Here is a 17,966-nt window from a genome sequence, read left to right as displayed (position 1 = left end):
TGTTTTTTGGAGCGGAAGAGATTTATGTTCTGATGGGGGGGTGGGGGGTGGGTGAAAAATACAATTTCGTGTATTTGTGTTTGCAGGAAAAAGTGGTGTTGGCGCCCCCTTGTGGTCTAACTTGCCTTCCCGTGACGTCAATTCAGCACTGGGAAGGAGACAGCTCCCTCCCTCCCCCCCCAAAAAAAACCCAGCGCGCCTCACGTTGCATGGGTCCCCGCTTATTGATAACACAATTTGCCCGCTGGGATCCATCCCAGTAGCGTGAAACTCGTGGATACGGGGACTTGAAATACAACACACAGCACCGGACCGAGGAACAAAACAACGATCCGCTCATTATCACCGACAAATAGAAAAGCGGAGCCCACCCCTTTTCACTTGACAACGCGACATCAAGCGGGCAGAAAGGTATGGGAATGTCATACTATCCGGTTTAAATGCCGATTGAATTGGAAATCAGGTATCTCGGGACGTGTAGGTATGATGCCGTTGCTTGGTGCGGTACCGTTCACGCCGTTCACACTGCACCACTGAACTGATGCTGCCAAGAAACCAATCGTCGTCGATGAATGCTAGAAAATCATATTTGTGCAGCGAGTAAGACCACATTACAGAATATTTGTGTTGATGCCAACGTTGAGTTAAATGTGGAGACGCTGCGGCAGTTTGACTTGGCATGGACCGTAGTGGGCATCAGGCTTGCGATTCATGCACGTCGGCTGATGATGCTGCTGAGTGTCATCATCACATCCTCGGTTATTTAAAGATTGATCTTCCTGTGTTTGTGTGCGTGTGTGCACGGCTCCTTCCTGCACAGGCCCCATGGTTGTTTATTGCCCGTTTTTTTTTTTTCACGCTCTCATTTCGCTCTTCTCGTGCAGTGGTGCAGTACGAGAAATGGAGCTGGTGTATGTGAACAGTGATACATGTGCTCTCTCCATCCTTCCTCCATGCTCTCTCTCTCTCTCTCTCTCACGCACACACACACACACACACACACATGCAGGCACTCACGCACGGTCCTACGTATATCTCCACACTGCTGTGCTGGTTATGCAATTGTCATACTCTTCATATGCACACAATGCTCTTTACTTGAGGCATGACGGACGACAGATGGGAGCTGCTGAGTGGCTTTGCTCTGATGTGTTTCGGACCCCCGATGAGCCTCTGAGGAACAGTTAAAGAACAGGTGACACAGAGCTGAGGACCGTGCAACCTCCTCTGTGCAGTTCATTCATAAAGCCTACTTCCACTCTGGGTGATGGCTCCACTGGGCAGGCTGGTTCTCCCATTCATACACACAGAGAAGAGGCATGATTCAGACTGGATTTGGTTTGGAAATTGAGTAACTGAGTGGTTTAACTGGGGGGCTGGACGAGTGCCCAACTCAACTCACAGCACGACTCCTCTGTTTGTAGTGTTTTGCATTTGCTCCAACAAAAGAGAAAGTTAGTGCATACTTTAGAGAGAGATGTCCCTTCCCGGTACTGATTCTTAAAATATGGGCCGATACTGACTACCCCTCAGATGCCAGTCGATTTAAATGATGCACACGTGATTGTGGGAAAACACTGATTTCTGACCTTTAGCTAAAGTAACACATCTCTCTGTCAGCACCTCACTGATGTTGTTTGTCAATGTCAGAGGATACTTTACCTGAAACCACTTGATTCTGGGAGCTGTCACTGGTTCTATTTTTGAATCTGTGCATTTACTGGTATACTTGCAGATACATAATACTACATTTTGATACTGATATTTATATTGGTATGGGTATATCTGTACTCAGCTGTTGTGTCATTTGTAAACAGAGAAATTAAATAACTGAAGTTAGTGGTCATTTCAGCACTGGACAGCTCCTTAATTGTGCAGTCTATTTTGCATGTGGAGCTGTCCAGTGCTGAAGTTACTTGTCACTTGTTTTCATGCTGAAAAGAAGTCAGAACATTGTTTCTCTGTTCACAAACCGATGGAATATTCTCATATAAACAAGAATTTATCATTTAAATGCATTAATTATCATACCTGTACTCTTCCAGGCTTTCTTCTCATCATACCACCCACCATCCACCCTGAACTGCTGTGTTGGGGAAACCCCTGATGAGTGGGACCTGTATCCATGAGCCCCACGCCCCTTCCCCCTCCCTGTCAGGCTTCAGCACCCCCATCTCAGAGCCCTCCTATCGAAGACTTGATGGAGACACCCCTGCATGCACCCCCGAAACGGACCTGACCCCCACACAGTGTGTCCTCCGTAACGTGCTGTCCATTGACACAGGCGCGCAGGCGGCGCCGGGCGGCAGCAGCCCCACTCCCAGTGATGGACCCTCGGCCCACTTTGACAACAGCGTGCTAAAACTACATGAACATGAAGCCTGCCAGTGTGGCGGCGGGGCAGAGGCTGGGCACAGTCCGGAGGCCGGTGCTGTCCGCAGGCAGTCGGACAACATTCGGCTACAATCAGGAAGTGGAGGGTTTTTGGAGGGACTGTTTGGCTGCCTAAAACCAGTCTGGACCATGATTGGAAAGGCCTATTCCACTGAACACAAACATAGCCATGAAGGTAAGTTGACAAAAAACGTTTCCCCTCAAGGCTGTCCGACCCACTGCTGGGTTTTGGATAGTACAGTTAATGCCAAAGTGGTCTAGTTTGTCACTTAATAGAATTATTCACTAAAAAAAAACTTTTGTGGTAATTTTCTAACTATGGAGTTACACCTAATAACTAATAATTAACTTACTAATAAAATCTGAGCTAAAGGATGAAGTTTGAGCTCAACATTGGTGCTTGAAGTTTTAAGAGACTTTATTTTTAATCCAAAATGTGAAAATAGTTAATAACAAGTAAAGGTTGTGTTCTTTTCAAAATCATACCTTAGTAGAAGTACAGCAGCATTGACAGTGAAATGTAGTATAAGGCTCAAAAGTAAAACTACATGTCCTGCAGAAAAAAATGGCACCTGTAACAGACATAAGTCATTGTATATAGTATTTTATAGTACTGTATTAGAATGTTATTGTTGTACAAAAGTAGCTAGTAGAGGTGAACTACACATTTACATGTACACAGTCCAGGGTTTCCAGCCTTGGATGTTACAAAGAGTGATCATGTAATCTGAGTGATTGTCCGGCGTTTAAAGGAGTAAGGAAGACGACAAAGTTCTGCTTTGCAAATTTGTACACATTTTAAAACTTTTTTTTTCTGATGTCTGTTCTTTGGAGATAATCATGTTCAGATGATTTCATGTTTTAAAACACTTAAGACTAAAACATTTATGTTATGAAACCTTTTCAGAAGTTCAGTTAGCAAATGTCTGTTAACAACTTGTAAACATCTGTTAAATGATCCAGCAGCTACACTCTGCTTTTGTAAGAAGAGTAAAACAAGGCTAGAAGTATATCATTTGTTTAATGCAAAATCCTTTGCTGATATTCCAAAAGTAACTACAGCTCTCAGTTCAAAGTGTAAAACTACACGATTTTCCTCTTAAACATAGTGGGGTAGATGTATAAAGTAGCAGGCAATTTAAAAAGTCACCTACAGATACCTCAAAATAATAATTTTACTTATTCTCCTTTGTCATCATCCAAAACTAGACCTCCATTATTTTTCATTACTCTGTGACTGACTGCTGCCATGTCCAGCTGGCAGCGTGACTGTGTTCAGAACTCCGTCAGCCCGGCTCACTCTCGGTCATCAGTTGCTGTGAGTTTTCACAGCTGGCCAGAGGAGGCGTCATGTGCATCCGCCTCAACCGCAGCAGCTCTCTCCAGAGATCTCGACACTTCAGTGGACCTCATGAAGAATTGATTTGCTTGTCTCTTTTATTCTGCCTGGCTCGTCTCTCCTTAGTGACCGAGCTCTCACAGTCGTTTAAGAAGAGTCAATATGACAGATGACAGACAGATTACAGTATGAGTGGACTGTCCTTTCCCCTGATTTTTCTCTTATCTCTGGATAGAAATATAATGGTCTGCTGGATAAGTTATCAATATACCATTTGTTTGAACATGACAGGCCTTTTTGTATGATGTAATTGTGTTCTGCCCGCTCCATTCTCATGTGCAACATAGAGCTAGCATTTTCCCAGCAACCCCCCTGACTCCTCCCTGTCTTATCTGAGAGAGTACATATTGACTTTAAGTGTGAACGATGTCATTCAAGTAATCGCTCAAAGGTTGCTACTGAAAACATGTGTTGCAATGCCCATGTAATTCCAATGCAAAGTTCCATGAACCCGCTTTTACTTATCGGAAATGTGTTTTTTTTTGGGGGATTGTTGGTGTGTGTTTAGAGTCCTGGGAGGTCCCCTTTGAGGAAATCTCTGACCTGCAGTGGGTGGGCAGCGGGGCACAGGGTGCCGTCTTCCTCGGCAAGTTCCACGGAGAAGACGTGGCAGTGAAGAAAGTGCGGGACATTAAAGAGACGGAGATCAAACACCTCCGCAAACTGAAGCACCCCAACATCATCACTTTCAAGTAAGGGAACTCGAGAGATCCTACTGGGTCATGTGATGTTTAATTGCATGAATCTCACTTTGATATGATGTGTTATCTGACTGCTGTGCATCCTTGCAGGGGCATATGCACCCAGGCTCCTTGTTACTGTATTCTAATGGAGTACTGTGCCCAAGGACAGCTGTACGAGGTGCTGAGGGCCGGCCGTAAAATCACCCCGTCCCTCATGGTTGACTGGTCCATGGGCATAGCTGGTGGCATGAACTACCTGCACCTCCACAAAATCATCCACAGAGACCTCAAGTCCCCGAAGTAAGGCAACAAAAAAAAAACTCATCATAACTAGCAGACACAAAAGCTGACATTTCAGGACAGATTCCCTAATATTTAATTCAAAACTATACCCATTATCTTAAATTTACAGCATGCTGATTACACATGACGACATGGTTAAGATCTCTGACTTCGGCACGTCAAAAGAGCTCAGTGACAAGAGTACCAAGATGTCATTTGCTGGCACCGTAGCTTGGATGGCTCCTGAAGTCATCCGAAATGAGCCAGTGTCTGAAAAAGTGGACATCTGGTAAGTTTGATTAACATCAATACAACACAGGACTTTTCTTTACTTGATGGGCAGATAAAATATCAACATGTTGAGTGAGAGACCTTCGATCATCTGAAGGATTCAAATATCTGATTACTAGTATTTGTTGTGGCTGATTGTCTCTTTTGTAAAAGTGACCTCCAGTTTAGACAAAGCCTGACTTATTTTGAAGGTCCTTTGGAGTGGTGCTGTGGGAGATGCTTACTGGAGAGATCCCTTATAAAGATGTGGACTCCTCTGCCATCATCTGGGGAGTTGGAAACAACAGCCTCCAGCTCCCCGTACCTGAGAGCTGCCCTGATGGCTTCAAGATCCTCCTCAGACAATGCTGGTGAGTTACGCCAGGAAGTGGACGGTGAGAATGAGAACAGAGAAGCACAGAGAAAACATGAATAATAGAAGTAGAATCCAGGGTTTAGAGTAGAAGCAACGGGAGGCGTAAGTCTGTGGTTTAAAGACTTAATTATCCGTTATTGTCTTTCACATCTTGCAGGAACTGTAAGCCCAGGAATAGGCCGTCTTTCCGTCAGATCCTTCTTCATCTGGATATAGCGTCAGCTGATGTTCTCTCCACTCCACAGGAGACCTACTTCAAGTCTCAGGTATGGATGCCTATGCCAGTCCCTGTCTGAATACCTGAGTAAATGCACGAAAAGGAAGACAAAGCACAGATTTATTTTGGAGCTACATAGATTGATGTCAAACGTTTGCTGGTTTCGGGAAATTTTGAAGAGTTGCTGGTTTTCTTTGTCATGTATGCCATTAAACGAGGAGTCTTTTGGACAGTTAGTCATAACGAATTTGAAGACTTCTTTTTGGGCTTTGGAAAATTGTGAACACACATTTTTGACATTAAATGTGCTAAAAGATTCATAATGAAAATAATGGTTAGTTTCAGCACAGACTCAAGCTATCACACTTAAACTACCCTACCAGAAAGAACTGGTAACAAAGCCAGCTCTGGCTAAACTGCACTGGTTGACGTAAATTGTGCTTCTCATCAGGCTGAATGGCGAGAAGAGGTGAAACAGCACTTTGAGAAGATTAAATCTGAGGGTACTTGTATCCACCGACTCGATGAGGAACTCATAAACCGGCGCAGAGAGGAACTCAGGTCTGTGTTTTTTTTTTCTTTTCCAACTCAAATGTATGATTTTGTAGAATCTCAGGGTGCTCAGCCAGTACATAATTGCACTTTCACTGTTAGCCCACATGTATGAGGCCACTTTCTGTGTGTCCCATTTCTCGATGTCATGCCTTTGTTCACCCTTGAGCATGAAGTAAGTGCCTTGAGTGCCCGTCTATTGTGCAGAATTAGGAATCTGTCAGGCGGATGCACAATGACAGCAGCTTTTTTTTTCTTCTTTTCAGGCATGCCCTGGACATCCGTGAGCATTACGAGAGGAAACTGGAGAGGGCTAACAACCTTTACATGGAGCTCAGTGCTGTCATGTTGCAGCTGGAGCTCAAAGAGAAAGAGTTGCAGAGGTAAGAATGAACCCATGAACGCAGGGTAGATTCTTCTCCAAAATGAATGTAAGCCACAACGCACTTACACTTTGGTGTCACTTTATTCCCCAGGAGAGAGCAGTCATTGGATAAAAAGTATCCTGGTCTGTTTAAGCACCACAGCTCCAGACAGAGCAGCTCCTCCAACACCATGGACAAGCTCATCAAGAAGAGAAATGTCCCTCAGAAACTGCCCTCGGGAAAGAGGTGTGACATCTCCTTTCAGTGGTTATTTGTTTGAAAAGATTAATACTTAAATGGGGAAATGAATATTCATTAGGCTGGTGGGTTGTATTGTTTACTAATCCCTCCTTCTTTTCCAGGCCAGACATCCTCAAATCGGAGGTCATCATTCCCAAAATGGATTCCTCCATGATGCAAGTCACTATCCCAGCCTGCCCCAACAGGAGCTCCACTTCTCCCAGCCGCTCTCGGAGGGTAAAGACCCGCCACCGCAAGCCAGGGAAGGGAAGCAGCGGAGACCTGGCTGGACTTAAAGCGACTCAATCATCCCCTAACAGGGACTCGGCTGCCCAAGCTAACAGTTCAACCAACAACACCTCCAAGCAGCTCCTGGAGCCGTCCGCAGCCCTGCGAGGGCTCAGCCATGAGCAGCAGCAGAGGCAGCTCTCCTCCTCCAGCCCCGACCTCATCTGCACCACGCTGGAGGCCGAAGGACAAGGAAAAGGGGAGACCTCTGTGGGCGGGCTGGAGAGAGGTGGGAGCCTTAGTGCCTCTGCAGGGTTAGGGGGGTCGGAGGCAGGGGCCGCCGGTCTCGATGATCTCACAGAAACTCCCCCACGTAGCGACACGCCGAGTGAAGATGCTGCGTCTTTTCCGTTCTCCAGCAGCCCAGACTCACCGTGTGGGCGGGGGGCGGCTGCAGGTCGGGGGTCTTTGGGATCTCCACGTCTGCCTCACGATGGGGAGGACAAGGAGGATGGAGCGGGTGCTGTACGGCTACCCCGGGGGGCGTCAGGAGGGATTGGGAGTCAGCATCTCACACCTTCAGCCATTCTGTACAGAGCAGCTATCACACGCAAACAGGTAAAGACATCTAAACGCTCTCCTCTGTGTTCCTCTGGTGACACTTTGATCATTTTCACTTGTGCATTTTTCCCGACTACAGAGGCGTGGAGTGTCATCAGAAGAGGAGGAGGGTGAGGTTGACAGTGAGGTTGAGTTACCACGGAGACGGTGAGTAACTTGTCGTCCTTCATCACTGGAGAATTCCCTCAAGCTCTCCTCCCTCTCTGACAAGATGATTTATTCAGAGAACAAAAAGAATGATTTAAATGTCATTCTTTGACATCAAACCTATTTTTGATTTTTTTTTTGTGTGTGCGTGTTTCTCATTTGATCTCTCCAGACGTCCGACCAGCATCACAAAGTGTCAGTCAGTGTCTACCTTCAGCTCGGAGAACCTGTCTGTGTCAGACGGCGAGGAGGGACACACCACCGACCACTCTCACAGCGGCACCCCCGACGTGGTCAGCACCAACACTGACGACAGGCTGGACGACCGCAGCGATGACCTCCTCTCTCAGGGGTCTGAGATCCCCGCGGACAACACAGATCCCGCCCAGGCTTCCGATGGCCTGTCGGAGCGAGACGGAGCCCTAGGCCAGGCCAAAGCTCAGCTGGACGCTGGGCAGAATCCTAATGAGGTAAAAACAGGCCCACAGAGGATCGCATGTGTCAGCATGTGTCATCTTTTTTATAGTGATGCAAAAACAAAACTCCAAAAACCTGAGATGGAAAATAACTGCAAGTAACACCTCAAGATATTCAGTTCCTTCTACTTTAATTGAGCTTAGCCATGACATCTCAAACAAAAGAAAATATTTGCAGGACAGAACAACTTATTGAATAATGGAGAAAATAATTTCCACCACAATCTACAATGACACCAAAGCCGCTGCAGCAATTAAAAGGCTCTGAAGTTCATGAGTACCTTCGTTTTTCATTCACTTTTCAGAGTCGGGCCCTGTGTGATGATTCTGACTGTGACAGTGCTGAGCTGGATCAGTCTGGCAGTGGAGAGCCCAGCCGTCCCCCCAGTGCTGGAGCATGGGCCCCCCTCACTACACCTCACACAGGACCTCCGTAGATCACTGGACACAAGCAAAGACCTCCAACTACCCTCCAGTGAACAACCATCACAGGCGTACACAAATCTGTCAGTGCAGTACATTACTGTTGTCGAGAGGGATCACACTTAAAACTGGGCTCTGACTATGACAAGTGGGCTTGTGGTGTCTCATGAGTTGGTTCCTGGCAAACCTTCATCAGATAGCATAGGACATTTGTCATAACCTGACATCAGATATTTTGGCAGCTTGTGACATCAGATAATGTCATTTGAGTTCAGTTAGTTTTTTTTTTTTTTTTAAGGTTTAAGGTAACCTTAGCCACTGCTCCAGTACAGCAAAAACCCTTCCACAGACACGCACGCACAAGATACCACACTCATCCTTTAAACACTCTAATCCTCACTCTGGGAGCATCCTTCATGATTCTCCACACACACACGAATGCATCAAATACTAATAAATAATAATGTAAATATCCATTACCTACCACATGAGAAATATCTAACTTTATTTTATTTGTAAGATAAAAATGTAAGACTAAATGGTATGCAGCCCTGTGAACAAATGCATGACTACATGTTTATAATTTATGGTTTGAATGTGTCAGTTTTATATTTTGTGAGAGTTTACACTTTTTTAATCCTGAAAGTATTACTTAAGTTATTTTTTTTGTTAATAAATGTCAGCACTCAAGGGGGGGGGGGAGTCCGAATGGAATGAAAATCTCACCAGGATATCGATCATGATGCATTATTAGGATTCTAAGGTAATACATCATTTTTTAAACCCTTCTACTACTGAGTTTCGAATGACATGGTTGATATATTTTTGTGAAGCTTATCAAACATGTGAAATGATTGGAAAGCTTTGGGTTCAATCAAAATGCACTTTTGCCACTTTAGGTATACTGGCGCTGCTCTACCAATTTCTAAAATTGTTTTGTCTTTTGTCAGTAGGATGATCATTTGAGTAGTGCAAGAAATAGATTGCACTTGCTTAGCTAGTTTAGTAACAATGCATTTCTATAAAATCATCCAAGTAAAAGATAGACGGGTTAGAATACTAGGTGTGAAGAAAAAAATATCAAAAACGCTTCAGCAGAATTAGAGATTTATTTTTTTATAGGACGCATTATTTTACTCATCAAAGCCTGTTGCCTACATTACCCAATTACTACCAACTACTTCTGTCAGAGTCGAGTTTGATTCATTTGTATGCCAGTAGCGGCTTACCTAGCCTAGACAATGCCACACGCTGACTCAAGCTACGTCATTTGAGACAGTTTACACCTGTAACACCGATTTAAATGTGTAAAATTCCCCTTTAAGAAAAGAACCACACGGCTCCTGTATTTCACGACGTTGATAGGTTTCATAAAAACCTCAACTTCCTTCTACCCTTTAAGATAACTGCAGAAGTAGCCAAGATAAGGAATAGCGCACTTCTCTGTGGTGGTTTACTAGTTGAACAGTAAGTATCCTTTGGGTTTGAATAGAAATGTTTTGTTTTTATACAGCATTGCACATTGTACCTGTAACATAGGAATTATATCAAATGCAAAATATTATGAGCAACAATAAATGATGTATTGGTTTAAAAAAAAAAAAAAAATCGAAACAGGTGTCTTAATTACAGGTTGTAGTGTTGCTTCATCAGGAGGCATCCGGACATGAAATTAAAGACTGTTTACAATGTCTCTACACATGTTTAACCTTTTCCATTTTTCAGTTTCATTTCTTAAAATGTCTTTCCCAATTCTTTTAAGAAATTATAAAAAAAAAAAAACATTTTTCTTTTTATCTATATGGTGGTGCACAATGAGGCATTCATTACTGGCAATTAAAAGACACCCTGCAGCCAATCAGAATAGAGTTTCACCTGGACCAATGTTTAAAAGAGGATTGTCTTGTTAGCCTTCTGAGTATTTAAGCTGGAGCTATAATAATTTATCAATTGCGTGTGATCTTTACAATCAACTGTCGGCTATTCTGTAGTTATTTATGTGGTTTAAGCATTCAAAAAAGTAAAAAACATTTGAGTCCAAGGTTTTAGAATTGGAAGAAAAATAACAAGTAAGCCACAATGTAAGGATGATCCAAAACTGTTTAAGCATTTCACATCTTTTTTATTTCTGCATTTCATTTCTTCAACAATTTAATTGCACCCAGATCTACAATAGTTTGAAAACGTGCACAAAAACGTGTTTCTTCATCCTGCAAAGAATAATAAAAAATAAAATCTGACCCAGGCAAAAAAAGGATAGCAGGAAACTAGTGTTAATTCTATAATTCTCCTTCTAGTTAATCATAATTTAATACCTCAGCATAATATACTTATAAAGACAAATATGTCTTGTAGTTTTGCCCCTTGCAGCATTCCCCAGCCCTGCAGTTAAAAAAAATATTTTCTCTATTTAAAACAAACATTTCAATGTTATTATCATCATCATCATTACTATGGTCTTAGTAATTTCAGAGAAAAGAAAATATTTTCCTCTCATTCAGGCCCACCCCATGTGACCAAGGCCCACCCACCCTTATCAGAATCCAATACACAACAATGCTCAAAAGTCCTGATCGAGAAATAAAACGGATGGAAATACAGGAATGACACAAAACAATTACTCAGCAAATTAGAGGTGAGACAAAATGTAGCTTAAAATTCTCCTTTGAACCCGCACTCAACCACAAGGGATCAATTACCCTGGGACTCTCAGAAAAAAGGTTTTCACCTGCATTCACAACCACCTGGAGATCATTTACACCCACTGAACCCGTTAAAACCCACAATGCCTCATTTAGGAAGTACAGCCTCAAAAAGAAGATGATGGCAAGTATCAATGAATTCTACTCTTACGATGAGCTGTGTTTTAAATAAAAATAAATAGATATTTAAAAAGGAAGGGAGCGAACAGTCCATCTATTATGTTATTGAGTCTTTTTTTTCTTCATTTTTTGACATTTTCTAAGAAAAATCTGACATAAGAAAAACATTATTTATGCCTTTTCAGATTTTTCTAAAACTTTTTTACCTATATCAAGAAGATCATACAGATATACAGTAAAATAAAGAGGAAAAAATACAACAAAATGAAGTCTTATATGCAAAGGGAATTTAAAAACATAATAAATAAATAAAATACCAATATTATGATGATGGTTTAATTACAACTGAGGAGGTGGATAACCAAAGCCGAGGAGAAACAGTGAGTTTAGAGTACTTGGTTTTTGCATTAAGTTCAATAAGGGACCTCTTGGTAAAAAGTAGGGGGAGGGGTTACATTAGGTGCTGATGAAGATCCTCCATGTCAGTTGGCTGCAAGTCCAGTGGCTTCAGAAGAAAGCCTGAGGAGGACAACAGAAAACAAGATGACCTTAATAGTCTATTTACGTTAGAGCTCATAGAGCGTGTAAAGAATTCTAGACAAGTGAACCACAAGGAACGTGGCAATAACAAAGATGGAACCCCAAAATTAAATCGACCAATTAGTCAAAACAAACTTGACTGATACTGATAATAACCAGTACATTCAACCTCTTCCCTGTCGCATTACTCACTAACACTTTCACTGTGGGTGAACTTGCATGACAGTGAAATTCAGAATTTAATCATAAAAAATTACATGAAATAAATAATGACCATAAAACATTTATAACAGCCAGGCTAAAGGGAGGCGATTGAAGTTTAATTACTTTTTCTTATTAGTTCAAAGTGGACTTTAATAACCAGCTTCTGCTACCATGACTTTCAATCAAGACAAAATGTGAATTTGCAAAGGATTATGGGAGCTGTTTTATTGTTCAAGACAATTGTTAATGAGAGCCCGTCTGTCATGATTCAGGCAGAAATCATGTTTACAGAAGAGGTCATTTCTTAAAGTCATAGTCACGTTACATCTGAATGTTGAAGTGTCAAATATTATATCTTTAACAATGTGTCACTCGTGATTGTAATAATCATATTATAATTATTATAATGTAATAATTGCAATTATTTCTACCATTATCACCATATTATGGGCATGTCAGTTTTAGAGGTGCATGTTTAAAAGTTCCAGTCAAGGTTTAACCTCCCATCAAGTCACTAACGGACAAAAACTGCCTTTACCAACATTTCATCTCACAGTTTGGACTACCTTAAATAATAATAATTATTAAGCATGAGTTGACGAAGAAAATGCTTCTGGGGAGTTTTGGTTGAACATAAGAACATTGTAGTACATCTGTTATTATAAAAACTATATGTGTTATTATTTGTATCCTCTATAAAAGCCTTAACACAACAACATTAACACAAACTCCAAGTAAACAAGTAAACAACAAGTAAAGCGACCTGAAACACTGCGATGTCTCCTATCAACTTGCTGCTCTGTGATAGATGTGTTGCATAAGAGTAAAGTCTCTTACCGAGCATTGATCAGGTACTCAGCCAGGCTGATGCTGGCGTGGGAGCCAGTGATGGTGACCTGTCTGTCAGTGGAGCCCTCCACAGGATTGGCAATCTTGATCTGAGCCCCTGACATCTGACGGATCTCATTGATCTTTGCGCCCTGACGGCCAATGATGCAGCCAATGAGCTGAAGAAGAAAAAAAGTGAGAAACCAGGACAGACACAAAAAGCAAGACATGAATCTACTCTCTTTCTATTGTATTCTGCTAAATAACACAATACGTAAAAAACGAGTCAAATGTAACGTACATCGTTTGGAATGGTCAGCTCATGAGAGCCAGTTTGTGCAGAGGCATCCATCCCACCTGAAGAAATGCAAAGAAAAGACACGTGTTGACAAGGTGGGTAATTTCAAATCTACAGCAATCGCATTCCCACTTTCAATCTGCCCACCTACCCTGGAAGCCCTGGTTGCTATGTGCAATAGGGAAGGGGCTCTGCTGCATGGCCAGCTGGTGTAGTTTGGTGAGCTGTTGAAAGGAAGGCGGGGAGGACGCAGAAAACAAGCAGAGAAAGTATGAGCATGTGAAATTATAAAGGGCGTGTGAAATTTTGTAAATATTTCCCTTTTTGTAGTGGTAATGAGAGGAAAATGCGAAATGGATGGAATATGGAAACTGTGACGTTTAGTCTAAAGGGTTAAAGAAATAAAAGTGTTAAACTGTTAAAATAACTATAAGTTATAAGAATTGTTAAATGGATCTCAGGCAGTGGTGTTGGGGAAAATAAAGAGTCAGAGGGATGAAATAAGAAGGTGGCATGGCTTCCCAGGACCGAAGTTACAAATATATTGGATCACTTACAGAGGGCCCTTCACTTACATCAGGCTGTGGAATGGCGTGCTGCCCTTGGACAGCGTATGCCTGCAAGGAGAGAACAGCACTTAGAAGGGTGTGGCAGTGTCACACACAGTGAACTCCAATATCCATCAGTCCTCTGTCCTTGGTGTGCCACAAGAACAAAGTGGACATGCTACAAACAGCAGTCTCTCAACTAAACCCCTGGCCCATGTTAAATCTGATCATTTTCTGTCCCCAGAACAGAGGACGCTGTCAGGACAAATACTACCAATGACAAATACACATGAAGAAAAAATAAATGCTATCGTTGCTTACCTGACCACCTGCAAAAATGACGGGAGAGCCTGAGGGTTTGGGTCTGTACGGGATGGTCACTCCCTTTGGTGGAGACTAAAATAAAAAAGAAATTCAATATTTAATATTGATCCATCGCAACCCAGAAAATAATGAGTGTTCAGGAGTATCAATTATTTCTAAAACATTTTGTGAAACATTCTCCTCACCTCAAGCATGACAACACAGATCTGCTTGACACACTCAATTATGGACTGTGGGGTCCCTGCAACTGTGATGGCACGCTCTGTTGAGTTGGGCAACATGTCCCCTGCTACTTGTACCTGCGCTCCGGCTGACTGCAGACAAACACACACACAGAAGAAGAAAGAATCAGAACACCATAGGGATAAAAACAAAAGGTTCATATAATACAAAAGTCGCTTTCACATATGCATTCCTGAAAATGTCTAAAGCGTTTCAGGTAGACTGCCCCTGAAATCTTCCTCAGTTGTTTTTTTTGTTTTTTTTTTACAGACATGTCCCTCACAGCAGGAGACAATCTTTGTCAGACGGGGGAGGGGGTGTCACGAGGCAATACATGACATAAAACGTACACTGCGGACAGAGCAACAGAGCCCACCGCTGTGATCGCAGTTTTTTTTACTTTTGTATCATTTTTTTAATATAAGATGGTCATAATATCAACAAAGGAGAACAACACTGAGAAGCTGAAATCATAATCAAGCAGTTTCATCACGTGCACAGACATCGCACACGAAACAGTGTATGGTCGTGGGCCTGTTGCAGGATATGTCATCACCCCCTCCCACTTGCATGCAATGAATTTCCCTGGCTATTTCCTGCTGCATTCTCACATCAGCTCACCCCAACTTTGCATGGAAAATGTACTAGGGGGCTGAGAGGAGCGATTCCAGGTAAACACATACAGCTCATCTAAAAAAAAAAAAAAAAAACTAAAAAAACACACCAGGACGTTTCCTGGAGTTTTGTGTACGGGTGAAAGCAGGGAAAGAGACAGAATGACAAACCTCTCTGATTTCCTTTATCTTGCAGCCACCCTTGCCAATGAGAGAGCCACACTGGCTGGCAGGCACAACAAGGCGCATGGTGACCGGTGGTTTGCTGGTGGCTGTACTGTTAGTCATTGAGGTGCTGATGTCCTGTAGGGAGGGAGAAAATAAGAAGTGTCAGTTCTATTGGTATGGATGTATTATAGCTGCTAATGGCAACTTTTCATTCAGCAATTCATCGTGTGATCATGGGAAGGAGCAGTGAAGTGTTTCTCCAACACTTACACAGCCCTTTCAGAGGGGCATGAGCTAAACTGTCACTTGGTTGGTTAAGCATACTTCTAGGCTCTCTGCTCAGGTATCCTCCTCTCCAAAACAAATGTTCAGGTAATGTAAAGAGATGAGAACACAGAATACGGCTGTTTTTCAGGAGAAGAAGTGGGGGTTGTGTAAAAAAATCCTAGCTAGCCTTACAGTAATGACTAACTTGTCACACTTGTGTTGCAGCAACATTGTATTACTAGTATTACAGGTAGAAGTATCAAAACCCCCCCATCTGTATAAAACATGTGATTGTAGTTGCAGTGTGCATATCTTACCTCCTCCAGTTTCTCAATGATCATGGAGAAGGCTTTAAAAATGGAGGTGGTGGGTCCTGCCAGGGTTATGATCCTCTCCGGGCAGTTCCCCTCTGAGATGTTGATACGAGCACCACTCTGCACAAAACAGGAAACGTCGGGATCAGTCACAGATTCATCACACGACACGAGTCACCGGTGGAAATAAACACGTGAACATGCAGCACATCAACTAGAATAGACCGTCCACATTTGTGTGTTTAAATAAACACGTTACCTCCTCTCGCATCTTCTTCACAGACTCCCCTTTCTGTTAGAAACACACAAAGACACAATATTTACAAAATGACAAGGGAGCAAAACGGTGATGATCGTGGCAAAAAAAAGACAAAAAAATACAACTTACTTTGCCTATAATGCTTCCAACCTCCTACAGGAAACAAAGCAAACATAAAAGCACATTAGAGTTATAAATGCATTTTGTCGTCACTGGCAGAAGAGAAAAAAGGTAGCGCTTTGTTTTCATATTTCTAAAACTGACATTTCTTGCAGAGACACTCACCTTCCCATGCATGAGTAGCCTGATAGTTAAGGTGACATTAAGTCCTCCTTCGACCAGGCTTGAATCCATGGCTGCTGCTGAATCCAGGTTTTAAGCTGGGTCTTTGGTCACTGGAAGAATGTCTGCAAACAGAGTGGAAACTGTGACAATCAGGGGACACATTTAGGTTCGTGGAAACTATGAAAACACCTCAGTGGAAAGCGTTGTTTACTGCTGTCAGTGCAAGATGAATGAAGTGATGCAGGCTGTTAAAATCTGGTCGATTCGAGCACGCAACTGTACATTAATAACGTTAGCCAACCACTCCGAAAGAATGAGACTTTTCAGCTCAGTAATTGACATTAGACTGGCCCGAGTCCACTCATTCACGCAAGCACAATGACCCACTGTCTCCCTCTGGCTCCGGCTATTATCTGGCATCGATTAGCTGTGGCGGTATCTTGGTTTAATTGCAAAATGTTAAACACAACAACCAAAAAAACGATATCTTCACATTGCAGCAACTTTTCATTGCTGATTAACACAATGCAAGAGTGGAAGCCTCTGCAATAACTCTGCAAAAAAAAAACAACAACCCTAGTTTAGCAGCAGAATCACAGCTAGTCACGCAAGCAAGCTTTCACGGCTAAGTTAGCACCGTACATTTTTTTTCTTCCATAACTTTCTCACTTAATAAATCCGGGGATACATCCACTATTGTGAAATTTTGAACACAATATGTGTAAATAATTCCCAGAACGCAGCAGTTTGCAATTAACTCGGCGAAGAAGCTTAATACAAATCGGTAATTTCCACCAACCCCCCCCACGACCAGGTCGCAAGCGTTAGCATCGTCTGCTTCAGGAAATAGTCTGATCCCGCGGCCTAGGGAGCGCACGGAGGCACGCCGAGTTCTCCCCGTCCTTCACTCTGAGAGGAAAAAACAACAAAGCCATATTTGTGGAGGTCTTACCCGAACCGTCCCTTGAAGAGTGTTCAGGGGGTGGGTAGGGTAGAAGGGGAGAGGTTCGGGAGGGAGTTTTGAAAGGATCCGGGGAAGAGGGAAAAGACACCGCTGTTCGATCCGACTCCACTCTTCTGCTTGGCACAAAAGACAAAATGAATTCAACTTCGACCTCTCAACTGCCCCGCCCCTCTCCGCGGGTCAACCCCGCCCACCCGAAAGGCTGTGTGGAGGATGCTCCTCTTGGTTGAGAGAAATTAGAAATTAAAGAGACCACTGCCAAAAATATGTTGATCTGGTTCTTCTGCTTGTAGATTTGTGTTGGAGTAAAATGAGCAAACAATATCTTACAACTTTTTCAAATAAAATATTATCATTATTATTTGAAGACACACCTGTTTACAGCTGCCTTTCATTAAACAATTTTAATAAGATTTAAAATATTAACTTTTAACTCTTTTTATATTTTTTACTTTATTTATTTCAATTAATAACATTTAAATTATTTTTATTTGAACATATGTTTAGATTTAATAATTCCAGTGATTTTTTTATTTTTAATGTTCTATTTTAATGTTTCTTTTCTTTCCTCTGTCATGATGCTTTTGATGTCTTGTGTGAAGCACTTCGAATTGCCTTGTTGTTAAAATGTGCTAT

General features: G+C 42.4%; 2 protein-coding genes across 4 annotated transcripts; one reads left to right on the top strand and one right to left on the bottom strand.

Annotated features, from left to right (window-relative positions):
• The first annotated feature begins 187 nt into the window (after positions 1-187).
• Positions 188-9,901, top strand: map3k12 (mitogen-activated protein kinase kinase kinase 12). Its single transcript, XM_061057592.1, has 14 exons — positions 188-411; positions 2,046-2,569; positions 4,302-4,485; positions 4,585-4,776; positions 4,889-5,047; positions 5,241-5,399; positions 5,562-5,670; positions 6,073-6,182; positions 6,440-6,556; positions 6,650-6,784; positions 6,901-7,624; positions 7,707-7,774; positions 7,947-8,244; positions 8,556-9,901. Exons 2-14 carry the CDS (start codon positions 2,107-2,109, stop codon positions 8,685-8,687), a joined length of 2,850 nt encoding a protein of 949 aa, XP_060913575.1. The 5' UTR covers positions 188-411; positions 2,046-2,106; the 3' UTR covers positions 8,688-9,901.
• An 873-nt stretch (positions 9,902-10,774) lies between these two features.
• Positions 10,775-17,477, bottom strand: LOC132989764 (poly(rC)-binding protein 2-like). 3 transcript variants are annotated; one of them, XM_061057593.1, is made up of 13 exons: positions 17,319-17,477; positions 16,367-16,488; positions 16,211-16,234; positions 16,082-16,114; positions 15,826-15,942; positions 15,245-15,376; positions 14,423-14,551; positions 14,235-14,309; positions 13,923-13,982; positions 13,517-13,589; positions 13,369-13,424; positions 13,077-13,246; positions 10,775-12,014 (listed from the first exon to the last, which is right to left on the bottom strand). In XM_061057593.1, the coding sequence occupies exons 2-13, from the start codon at positions 16,433-16,435 to the stop codon at positions 11,978-11,980; spliced, it is 975 nt and encodes a 324-aa protein (XP_060913576.1). In that variant the 5' UTR covers positions 16,436-16,488; positions 17,319-17,477; the 3' UTR covers positions 10,775-11,977. The 3 variants fall into 3 exon arrangements, with proteins under 3 accessions (XP_060913576.1, XP_060913577.1, XP_060913578.1); XM_061057594.1 differs by having other exon boundaries at positions 13,941-13,982; XM_061057595.1 differs by lacking the exons at positions 16,211-16,234; positions 17,319-17,477 and having other exon boundaries at positions 16,342-16,476.
• Positions 17,478-17,966: the final 489 nt, after the last annotated feature.

Source organism: Labrus mixtus, chromosome 15 (assembly GCF_963584025.1).
Source record: "Labrus mixtus chromosome 15, fLabMix1.1, whole genome shotgun sequence".
NCBI lineage: Eukaryota > Metazoa > Chordata > Actinopteri > Labriformes > Labridae > Labrus > Labrus mixtus.
Note: the sequence above shows the minus strand (reverse complement) of the source record. Positions and strands in the feature narration are given on the sequence as shown.

Coding starts and splice junctions, on each gene's coding strand:
- map3k12 (XM_061057592.1), top strand. CDS start 2,107: ATGAGTGGGACCTGTATCCATGAGCCCCACGCCCCTTCCCCCTCCCTG. Junction 5,400..5,561: donor ATCCTCCTCAGACAATGCTG/GTGAGTTACGCC, acceptor CACATCTTGCAG/GAACTGTAAGCCCAGGAATA. Junction 5,671..6,072: donor AGACCTACTTCAAGTCTCAG/GTATGGATGCCT, acceptor GCTTCTCATCAG/GCTGAATGGCGAGAAGAGGT.
- LOC132989764 (XM_061057593.1), bottom strand. CDS start 16,435: ATGGATTCAAGCCTGGTCGAAGGAGGACTTAATGTCACCTTAACTATC. Junction 14,552..15,244: donor AGATAAAGGAAATCAGAGAG/GTTTGTCATTCT, acceptor GTTTGTCTGCAG/TCAGCCGGAGCGCAGGTACA. Junction 13,425..13,516: donor TAGCAACCAGGGCTTCCAGG/GTAGGTGGGCAG, acceptor GCATTTCTTCAG/GTGGGATGGATGCCTCTGCA.